The 11,633-nt window shown below is 35.6% G+C and overlaps 1 protein-coding gene across 13 annotated transcripts in view; it reads left to right on the top strand.

Moving 5' to 3' along the window:
• The window catches only part of RPS6KC1 (ribosomal protein S6 kinase C1), a 223,155-nt gene extending 215,593 nt beyond the window's left edge, over positions 1-7,562 (top strand). For all 13 annotated transcript variants that reach the window (XM_017851939.1, XM_017851937.1, XM_017851949.1 and 10 more), the window contains one exon: positions 6,609-7,562. In XM_017851939.1, coding sequence (XP_017707428.1) covers positions 6,609-6,719 — 111 coding nt within the window. In that variant the 3' untranslated portion in view covers positions 6,720-7,562. The remainder of the gene's footprint in view (positions 1-6,608) is intronic.
• The last annotated feature ends 4,071 nt before the right edge of the window (positions 7,563-11,633 follow it).

The following is an 11,633-nucleotide window of genomic DNA, read 5'->3' as shown; positions in this document are numbered from 1 at the left end:
TAGAGACAGGGTTTCACCATGTTAGCCAGGATGGTTTCGATCTCCTGACGTTGTGATCCACCCGTCTCGGCCTCCCAAAGTGCTGGGATTACAGGCTTGAGCCACCGCGCCCAGCCAGGTCAACAAAATTCTAAAAAAGTAGTGGACTGGCATATAATAGCAAACAATTGACACTTATTGTACAAATAATTGAATTAATCATGAATGAAAGAAAAATTAGAAATAATGAAAAAGAAAGAGAAGAAATAGAAGTTTTGGTTAACATCCAAGAGTGGAATTTCCTATATATTGGACTACAAATATTGTAAATAAATAATTTAATATTTCAGTTGCACTTGACTGCATTCTGTGGAAAAAAGTATTTACTGTGAGTATTCTTAAATTTGAGTGGCTGTGGCTTCGTAAGTTAGTTGGCAGAGTTTCTTTCCCCCAAAAAGTATGAAGTTAGACAGATTTGGTGAAAAATCTGTCATTTCAGTGCTCTGGAAATGGATCAAAGGATACAACAATCTGAAAGGTATTTATGCTTAAAAAATAGCTGAACTGGCCAGGCACAGTGGCTCACGCCTGTAATCCCAGCACTTTGGGAGGCTGAGGTGGATGAATCACTTGAGGTCAGGAATTTGAGACCAGGCTAATGTGGTGAAACCCTGTCTCTACTAAAAATACAAAAATTAGCTGGGCGTGGTGGTGGGTGCCTGTAGTCCCAAGTACTTGGGAGGCTGAGACAGGAGAATTGCTTGAACCTGGGAGGTAAAGGTTGCAGTGAGCCGAGATCGTGCCACTGCACTCCAGCCTGGGCAACAGAGTGTGGCTGTGTCTCAGACAAACAAACAAACAAAAAACAGCTGAACTCTGGGAAAGAACAGTGGGGACTCTTGACCCAGGGCTGCTTTCAATCTCCCCTTCCTGCTTGATCAGGTGCAAAGGTTCTGCCAGGGTGGGGTAAACCATGAGGACTGATCCTGAGGCTGCATAAATGTGCACAGGAACAGGGAATAGGCCCAGCAGAAAGTAAAATCCAGGGCAGATGTGGTTTTGTGGCCTAAACTTTGAGTGTGTTCTCTTATGCATTGGCAGAGAACAGAAGCTTGAAGGGCTGAGATACTTGAACACAACCTCTGTTCAGTCATTGGTTGACCCATAAGCTATGCAGACACAGGGGTGACCCTGAGAAAGCCAGCTTTAAAAAGAAAAAAAAAATGTGGAAACTTGTCAGCAGCTGCACATTACAGTGCAGTGGGAAGGGAACTTAGCAACTTTGTAGATCTAACTGAAACAAGTTACCAAACAAAGAACAAACAATCCAATAGCAATGATAAACTTCATGGGGAAAAAATCAGACTCTAGAGTTGCTAAAATATACTATCTAAAATGTCCTGTTTTCAGTGAAGTGTAATGTAAGACATACACAAACAAAAATGTGTGTCCCATATTCAGGAAAAAAAAAAGCAATCAGGAGAAATTGTCTCTGAGTGTACCCAGACAATGGATTTCCAAAGACTTTAAAGCAGCTATTGTAAATATTTCCAAAGAACGAAATGAAACTGTGTTTAAATAATTAAACAAGTGACAAAAATGAATCAATAAAGAGATTCTGTAATAAGGAGAAAGTATATTTTAAAAAACAGAACTAAGTAGAAGTCACAAGTTGAAAAATATAATAACTGACATGTAAAATTCACTAGAAAAAAAATGACTGAAGTAGCTAACAGCAAATTTGAGATAGAAGAAGAAAGAATGAATGAACTTAAATTAATAGAAATTATTGAATCAGAAAAATAGACATAAAAATTGAAAAAAAATGAACAGACTATGGAAATCTGTAAGACGATAGCAAATGTACCAGTATACATATAATGATAGTCCCAGAAGGAGAGGAGAAAGGGAAAGGGACAGCAAAAAGAAATAATGGCTAAAATCTTTCCAGATTTGATGAAAAGCATTAACTTATGCATCCAAGAAACTCAACAGACCCTATGTAGGAAAATGCAAAGAGGTCTACACTTAGACATATTTAGAGATATCCACACTTAACCAAATTGTTGAAAGACAAAAACAAGAAAATTTTGGAAACAGTAAAAGGAAAATAACTTACATAGAAGGAAGCATTAATGTCTAAATAATTATCAAAACATGGAGGACAGAAGATAATAGAATGATACAAAGTGCTGAAATCAAAAAGCAGCAGTAAACCAAGAATTCAGCAACATTATCCTTCAAAAATGAAGGTGCATAAAGACATTCCCAAATACAGAAAGACTGGGAGGGTTTATTGCTAGCAGAATTGCCTTACAAGAAATACCACAGGAATTCCTTCAGGGTGGAAAGAAATGACACCAGGTAGTAACGTATGTCCAAGGAGGAAATGAGGAACACTAAAAATTGTAGATATGAGTTCATAGAAAAGACTCTCTCTCTCTCTCTCTATATATATATGTGTGTGTGTGTGTGTGTGTGTGTGTGTGTGTGTGTATATGTATATATAGAGAGCTACATGCAATTTTATCTTTTAAATAAAATATATATACACACATACATATATATATATATACATTGTCTATTACTAAATTGTTTTTCCTTTCAATTCAGTTCAATTTTGTTTCCTATATTTTGAGGCCATTAGTGCATGTACATTTGTAATTGTTACAGCTACTCACGTACTATCACTGTGAAACATTTGTCAGTCCCATCTTACTATTAAGATAGACAGTAAATATATATACACATACATATATACATACATTTTGTCTTTTAAATAAAATATATATTACATACACACATATACATATGTATGTATGTATACATATATATTTGTATGTGTGTATTTAAAAGACACAAAATTGCATTTATATATTTTATTTAAAAGACATAAAATTGCATGTGTATATATATATGTGTATATATATTGTTTAAAAGGCATAAAATTGCATGTAGCAACAATTATAAAACCATGCTATTGGGTTTAACACACATAGAAGCAATATCTAAATATTTATGATGATAATAGATGAAGGGGGCTATGGTGGAGCAAAGTTTCTACCTTTTGCTAAATTAAAGTTACTACTGTTTTGAAGTAGATAAATGATCTTATAAGATAAGTGATATATTAAGTGATAAGATACATATTGTAGGGATACAGCAACCCCCCCCCCCAAAATCCTAAAAACAAAAAAGAAAGTAGAGAAACTAAAATGGTACAGCACAAAGCACTTAACACAAAAGAAGGCAGTAAAGGAAGAACAAATAAGACAGCAAATCTAGAAAACAAGTAGCAAAATAGCAAATATAAACCCACCACGTCAATAAAGTGAATGTCTAAACATGCCAAACCAAAGGCAGATTCTGTTAAGCTGGATCTTCTGTGTGTGAGAGACAAACCTTAAATTAAAAAACGAACAGATTGAAAGACAAAGGATGGAAAAGAATAAACCATACCAACAGTAACCACAGAAGAGCTGTAGTGGCAACATTAAATATCAGACAAAATGGGTATTAAGATAGATTTACTAGGGACTGACAAATGTTTCATAGTGATAGTACATGGGTAGCTGTAACAATTACAAATGTATATACACTAATAATAGCCTTAAAATATAGGAAACAAAATTGAACTGAATTGAAAGGAAAAGCAGACAATTTAGTAATAGTAAGTGGAGGCTCAATACTCCATTCTCCATGGTTTATAGAAACCCAGCAAGGACATTGAAGACTCGAACAAGCTGTAACTGACATGTATATAACACTTCACCCAGTGACTGCAGAACACACATTCTTATCAAGTACATACAAAACAGTCTCCAAGAAAGATCACATGCTAGGCCATAAAACAAGTTTTAGCATTTAAAGGGATTGAATTCATACAATGTATTCTGAATTACATTGTACACTGATTATAATAACCATAACAATCAAAGTAGAAATCAACAAGAGGAGATCTGCTAAATCCACAAATATTTGAAAATTAAACCGTATACTTCTAAGTTTTGTATGAGTTAAAGAAGAAATATCAAGAAAAACTAAAAAAAGTTTTAAATGGAACGAAAAGGAAAACACAGTATATCAAAATGTATAGGATATAGCTAAATCAATTCTTGAGGGAAATTTATAGCTTTTTGACTATATCGGAAAAAAAAAAGGAAGGTTTCAAATCAAAATCTTAGCTTGCACCGTAAGAAACTGAAACAAAGCTAGATATGGTTGTGTGTTTCTGTAGTCCCAGCTACTTGGGAGGCTGAGGTGTGAGGATCACTTGAGTTCAGGAGTTCAAGACCAGCCTGGGCAACATAGTAAGACCCTGTCTCTAAATTTGAAAAAAGAAAGAAAGAAACTATGAAAAGAAGCTGTAAAAAACAAAGTAAATCCAAAGCAAGCAGAAGAAAGGAAGCAGAAATCAGTAAGATAGAGAACAGAAGAAAAAGAGAAAAATTAGCAAAATTGGGAAACCTTTAGCTGGTTCCAAACTGTGCATAAAAAGGCAAAGGACTATAATGTCCAAAACAATTTTGCAAGAGAACAAAGTTGGAGGACTTAACGCTACCTGATTGTAAAGCCACCATAGTTTTAAGACCACAGTGTTTTTCTAACAAATGGCACTGGGAAATTGAATATACACATGCTAAAAACAAAAAGAACTTAGACCCTTCATATTATTTGCAAAAGTTAACTCAAAATAGCTTATATATTTGTATATAAGAGTTAAAGCCATAACAATTGTAGAAGAAAACAAAGGAGAAAATCTTTGATGTTGGGTTAGGCAAAGAAGTATTAGATGTGATACTAAAAGCGTGGTCCATAAAAGGGAAAGTTGATAAAGTAGATTTCCTTAAAATTAAAAACTTGTGCATTCAAAAGTCACCATTAAGAAAATGAAGACAATAGGGCGGGTGTGGTGGCTTATGCCTGTAATCCCAGCACTTTGGGAGGCCATGGTAGGAGGACCTCTTGAGCACAGAAGTTTGCAACTAGCCTTGACAACATAGCAAGACCCCACCTCTATGAATAAATAATAAAAATATAAAAATTTTAAAGAAGGAAAATGAAGACAAGTCAGACTGGGAGAAAATATTTGCAAATCATGTACCTGATAAGGGACTTATATTCAGAATATATAAAGAACTCGTAATTCAGTAAGATAGACAATTCAGTTTTAAAATGGGCGGAAAGTTAGATATTTCACCAAGGAAGCTATTTGAATGGCTAACGAGCACATGAAAAGATGCTCAACATTATTAGTTGTTAGGGGATATAAATTAAAACCATAATAAGGTACTACTCATATCAAGAGAAGGGCTGTTATCAAAATGACAGTACCAAGAGCTCAGGATGTAGAGAAACTGAAATCCTCAAACTTAAATGTTTGTGAGAATGTAAGATGGTACAACTACTTTAGAAAAGTTTGGAAATTTTATAAAAAGTTAAACATAAGCTCATTCTGTGACCCAGCAATTCTACTTCTAGGAATGTAACCAAGAAAAATGAAAATATATGTCTACACAAAGACATGTACATGAATGTTAATAGCAACATTATTCATTATAGCCCCAAACTGGAAAGTCCAAGTATCTAAAAACTAGTGAATGGATTAATGAAATGTGGTACATCTAAACAATGGAATACTAAGAAAAAGGAACGGACTGTTGATACTTGCTACAATGTGGATGGATCTCAGAAACATAATGATGAGTGAAAGAAGGCAGCAGCAAAAGACTACATATTTTATGATTTCAATTATATGAAATGTTCAGAAAGGGCAACTTTATAGAGAAAAAAGGCAGGTCAGTGGTTGCCGAGGGCTGGAGATGGGAGTGGGGATTAACTGTAAATGGCATGAGGAAGCTTTTTAGGGTAATCAAAATGTTCTAAAACTGGATTGTGGTGCTAGTTGCACAACTCTTTAAATTTACTAAAAGTCATCAAATTGTACGCTTTATAAGGGATGAATTTTATGCTATGTAAATTATCCCTCAGTAAAGTTGTTAACACAAAAATTTGACATTATTAAACCACAAAATTTTTTTTACATATTTTACACTCGTGTCCTATTTCTGAAGAAACCAAAACTTGTTTCATTCATTAGATTAAATTATTTCCTTTGTGTCAACTATGCCAAAGACTAGTAATTTTGGAATACTAAAAAGCATATTCACACTTAGGTAAAGTTTAGTCTCAATATATACATAGTTCATTAGGGGTCGAAAGATTTACTGTGCTTCCCAAATTTTCTAATCATGGTGGAAGTAACTGGCTATCTCAGAATCTAGTGCAGTATCTAATTAATGTCATGGTGTACTTTTGGGGTAGGAAATTGATAGGTATAGCTATCCTATTATACTCCATGAGGATGAGGGAAACAAAGGAAGTTACTCAAGGCCATGTTTTCCATCAGTTGAAAAACCATAAACTCAGTTCAGGTGTCTCTCACACCCCACAGCTAGAGTGATATTAGATATAGCTCACTTTCAAAAAAACATGGTCACTTGGGTATTAATCAAGACTTTGTTATCAGGGTTGAATTTAGAAGTTGTTTCCTTTCAAATATTGGTTTTCCTTTGATTTGCCAGTTGGATTCTTGTTACTCACTTAATCTGTCTTTTTTTTTTTTTTAGCTCTTGCAGTTCAATCCTCTGGAACGACTTGGTGCTGGAGTTGCTGGTGTTGAAGATATCAAATCTCATCCATTCTTTACCCCTGTGGATTGGGCAGAACTGATGAGATGAATGTAATGCAGGGTTATCTTCACACATTCTGAGCACCTCCGTGACAGGCATCTCCAGCACTGAGGCACCTCTGCCTCACAGTCACTTATGGAGCACCAAAGCATTTGGATAAAGACCGTTATAGGAAATGGGGTGGGGTTGGGGAATGGCTGAAAGAGAACAATTCGTTTACAATTACAAGATATTAGCTGATTTTGCCAGGGGCTGTTATATACATACCTTCAACCGAGGTGTGATCTGAATTTAGTCCACATTCGGTGTTGCAGATGAGTTGTAAAGCCAACCGAAAGAGTTCCTTCAAGAAATTCCTCTGTAGGAAGCTGTAAGTGTAGAATGAAGTTTTACTTGAAAGGACCTTTACGTGGCAGCTAACAGTGCTTTTTGCTGACCAGGATTGGTTTATATGATTAAATTAATATTTGCTTAATAATACACTAAAAGTACTTCATGAACAACGTCATCAGTGCAACTTAAAAGTGAGAAAAATAGAATATACATGTAATTTCTGACAGAAAACCTGTACCCTGATGCTATATAATTAATGTATGTTGAATGTGGTCCCAGATTATTTCTGTGAGAAGACACTCCATGTTGTCAGCTTTGTACTCTTGGTTGATATTGCTTATTTAGAGAAGGGTTCATATAAACACTCACTCTGTGTCTTCAACAGCATCTTTCTTTCCCCATCTTTCCATTTTCTGCACCCTCTGCTTGTTCCCTCATATTCTGTTCTTCCAACTCCTGCTAACACACATGCAACAAAAAAGGGAAGGAAGTGCTTATTTCCCCAAATTGTGTAAGGACTAAAAAATCATGATGTCAAATAAACATGGTGAAACATTAGATCTCTTCTTCATTTAATAACCCTCCCCTCTTGTTTTTCTTAAAGAAATGCCTCCGTTCCTTTCCTTGTGAAATATTATCAGTTTCTACCATTGCTTCTCATGCTTGACTTTGTTTTACTTTTTGGCTTGGTATACTAAGAAGCAAAGGATCTCATCTAAATGGAATTGAATGGCAGTCCTAGTTTGTTACTTTGGTGATGAGATTTTTAGATTTGAACTAATCTATCTGACATCATGTAGAAAGAATGTAAGTATTCACACATCTCCAAACATTTGTATTTGTTACTTCTTTTTGTTGCTAAGGTAGCTCCTATAGTTATACATTGTTGCAAAATTTACAAATGTTTTACAAGTGTTAATGTCTGTTTTTTTTTTTAACTTTAGCCAAAGGAGAAGTCACTATTTCCAAGTTAGAAACCACCAGAAATAACTGAAATTTTTGATATGTTCTAATCTTCTTTGTATTTCTGAGATCTGTGTGAGAACCCACCCCCACTCCAGGAGCATCTGTACAGCTTCCATCTGCCATCGACCAGGTCCTCTCATCAAATTAAATGGAACAGAAAATGCTCTAGTGAAACAAAGGAAATGTGCAAGCATTTTCCTTTTCTATTCTATTTCCCTTTTCCTTTTGGCCCCGTATAATCCAAGCCCCAGCTGAAAGGCTGCAACAACACCAGGTTGGGGAGCAGGTCACCAGGATCGTAGTTCAGTCAAGATGACATCACTCTCTGGAACTAGATTTCAACTCACTAGTCCCCTGGCCTCATAACAGGAACTTATGCAGGTGAGACACAAGAATGACTTCCTGTGTAGGACTAGTAGGAAATATGCAAGTACTTAGAGCTGGCCATTACAGAACTTCCTTCCAGAAGTGCCCTGTGACATGAAAGTAGGACTTCACAACTGAGATGAAGATCCCTGCCTTACCACATGATTTGAGTTTCTTGGATTCAAAGAAAATTAATGTCAACAGATGGTTGCCATGTCAGTCTGTTGACAATTCCATTGCTTCAGTTTCTCCCCCTTTCTCTCTGTATGTTTGGTTGGAGCTTGTGCTTAATGTAAATACATCATTCATAATTAGAATGGACATGAATTATTTTAGTAGTAAACACAGGATAAATGACTTTGGGGTGATGAACCAAAGTCTGTTTTTATTTGATGATGTGTACATATTTTAAGCTGTAATTCTGTGATTGGTACTGATTTTATGGTTGGTTTTTTTATATTTTGTTTGTTTAAGCAGAGGAGTGGAATATGGGGTCAAAATCATACAAGAAGTTGCCATGAGTGTTTCTTATTTGATTTTTTTTATTGTGGTAAAATATACATTCACCATTTTAACCACTTAAAAATATACACTTCAGTAGTGGCATTAAGTACATTCACATTTTTGTGCGAGATCACCACTATCCATCTCCAGGACTTTTTCATCACCTCAAATGGAAACTCTGTACCCACTAAACAATAACTGCTGCCCATTCCACACTCCAGCTCCTAGCAACCACTATTCTACTTTCTGTCTCTATAAATTTGAATGTGACTATTCTAGGTACTTCATATAAGCAGAATCATACAATATTTGTTTTTTTTTTGTCCTGGCTTATTTCACTTAGCAAAAAGTTTTCAAGGTTCGTCCATGCTGTAGACTTTATCAGAATTTCCTCCCTTTTAAGGCTGAATATCATTCCATTGTATGTATTACACATTTTGTTTAGCCATTCATCTGTCAATAGACATTTGGATTTTTTCTACCTTTTGGCTGTTGTGAATAATGCCATTATGAATATTGATGTACAGATATTTGTCTGAGTCTCTGTTTTCTGTCATTCAATTTTGTGTTTTATTTTTATATGAAATTACCAATATCATTCACTATTATTCTACCATGATCTTTATAGAAGGGTTTTTCCAGATAGATTGCAAATATCATTATGGTGCAGTGCCACTTATTCTAAGATATAATATAAAAATCTACTGTTTCTATGTCAAAGATGGATAAGTTAAGCTTCCCAAGAGTGAAAAGAATGTCATCATTTTAGCAATTTAACTGTGACACGAAATAATACTATTTGAGACATGGACCTTTTCAAATTACTTGTTATAATAACTTTTTTTTTAATTTGATGAATAATAGTTATGTATATTTATGGGGTACAATGTGATATTTCTATACATGTATACCTTGTAGAATGATCAAATCAGGCTAATTAACTTATCTATCACCTCAAATACTTATCATTTCTTTGTGGTGAGAACATTTAAAATCCACTCTTTTAGCTATTTTGAAATATACAATACATCGTTAACTGTAGTCACCATGCTATGCAATAGATTGCCAGAACCTATTCTTCCTGCCTAATTGAAACTTTTACCCTTTGACCAACGTCTCCCCTTACTTCATTCTCCCCTGGCCCCCAGCCTCTGGTAACCACCATTTTACTTTCTACTTCTATTAATTAACTGAACTGTTGATAATATATTTAAACCTATCTTTTAAACAGCTGCAATACCTATTGTGTTTTGACCTTCATGCTTTTCCTGTCTTCATTTACTTCAAGGTCAGTGTGAACCAAGATTGACCTTTGCTTTCAAATGGTGCATGTACTGAAGAGCATAAAATGTATAGATAATACTCATGCTATAACCAGTAACACTGTATTAGAGCTCCACATCTAGTATGCCTTGATTGAATTCACTTGCCCACAAGTTTGGAATCCAAATAGAAAGAGGTCTGAGTAGAGCCTCGAGATTCTGCCTCGCAAGGGCTCCCCAGAGCGTATTTATTGGAATCACTTAGGGATATCTTTCTAGTAAAGGCCAAAGCATAAAACTGATCATCTTTTTTCCTTAGAGGAGTTGATTTAAACTCTGGTATATCTAAATGGTCTGGGTAGTGGAGCCTGGTTATTTCAAGCTCTGTCTTCAAGAATTGTGCAATAATGCAAAGTCTTAGAGTGGTGTCCTGGTCATGTCTCTGTGACTGATTAGCCATAGAACCTTAATCAAATAACACTCTCCTGGACCTGTTCCCTCACCTGTAGAATGAAAGGATAGATGAGTTCTAAGCTCTGCATGTATATGATGGATTTTCGGTTTTTCAGAGAGAGCTAATTTGATAAAACAACATTATAGGAAAGGCAAGGTTAATGAAAATCTTGAATTGGTACTTAACTGTTTTCTTATTGTTTTTCTAGTAATCCCAGATGCTTGGGTTGCTGCCGTACACCTGCTCAGTAGTGTATGTAGCCCTTGGCGGTTATATGGTTATAAAAATTGTATATAAAATGAGATATTAAAAGGTTATTTCTCATTCAGTTCTACACCGGAAAAGGAGAGTTGAAAGTCCGGATAGCAGTACATAGAAGTGAAAGGAGGTTAAGGCCACACCTACATTTGCCTATTTCCTAGACCTTTCTCAGTAACTGTGGTAGTATCCGTACACCTGTTGCCCTCATCTATCAGATTTTGTGTGCTTATTTGACTCAGTCCTTTGGCAGGCATAATCAGAGTAAAAAATGGATACTTTCTGTTCCTATTTAATGCAGAACATTAACCTCTACCAGTCTAGGTAATTTAGATTTTTGATTATTTTATGTCCACTAGGCTCATTTTAAGGATTTCATATTAAGCCCTCGTGTTAGTTACTGAATGGCAGAAGCTGTGAAGTCAGCTATTTCTAAATAAAGTTGTAAACAGAATAGCAGCAGGGAAATGGAAAGCAAAGTACTACAAGTTTTTGTGACTCAGCATCACTTACTCTCTCAAGGACAGTAAATAGGAAACCGGAGAGCAAGCTTCCTTTTTGGTAAGATTTATGATCCTCGTGGTGATAATGTAGTCAGATGGTATGGCCTTGTATTTTTGGTCCCTATCACATGATTTCCACCCTTGATCTAGCTGTCTCATCCCAGGGAGGAATGGAGGCAGAGAGAATCTGTGGCGGTGTAAGAAAGAAAGTAACCTGAGTGAGTAAGTTGGGCCAGGGAGATGCAGCACAGCACTTAGCAGGCATGTTGGCCTAGGTACCTGCAGCAATAGAGAACCTTCTTCATTGATCTGGATT

The sequence above is a fragment of the Rhinopithecus bieti genome, unplaced genomic scaffold, assembly GCF_001698545.2.
Source record: "Rhinopithecus bieti isolate Rb0 unplaced genomic scaffold, ASM169854v2 scaffold_34876, whole genome shotgun sequence".
Lineage (NCBI taxonomy): Eukaryota > Metazoa > Chordata > Mammalia > Primates > Cercopithecidae > Rhinopithecus > Rhinopithecus bieti.
Note: the sequence above shows the minus strand (reverse complement) of the source record. Positions and strands in the feature narration are given on the sequence as shown.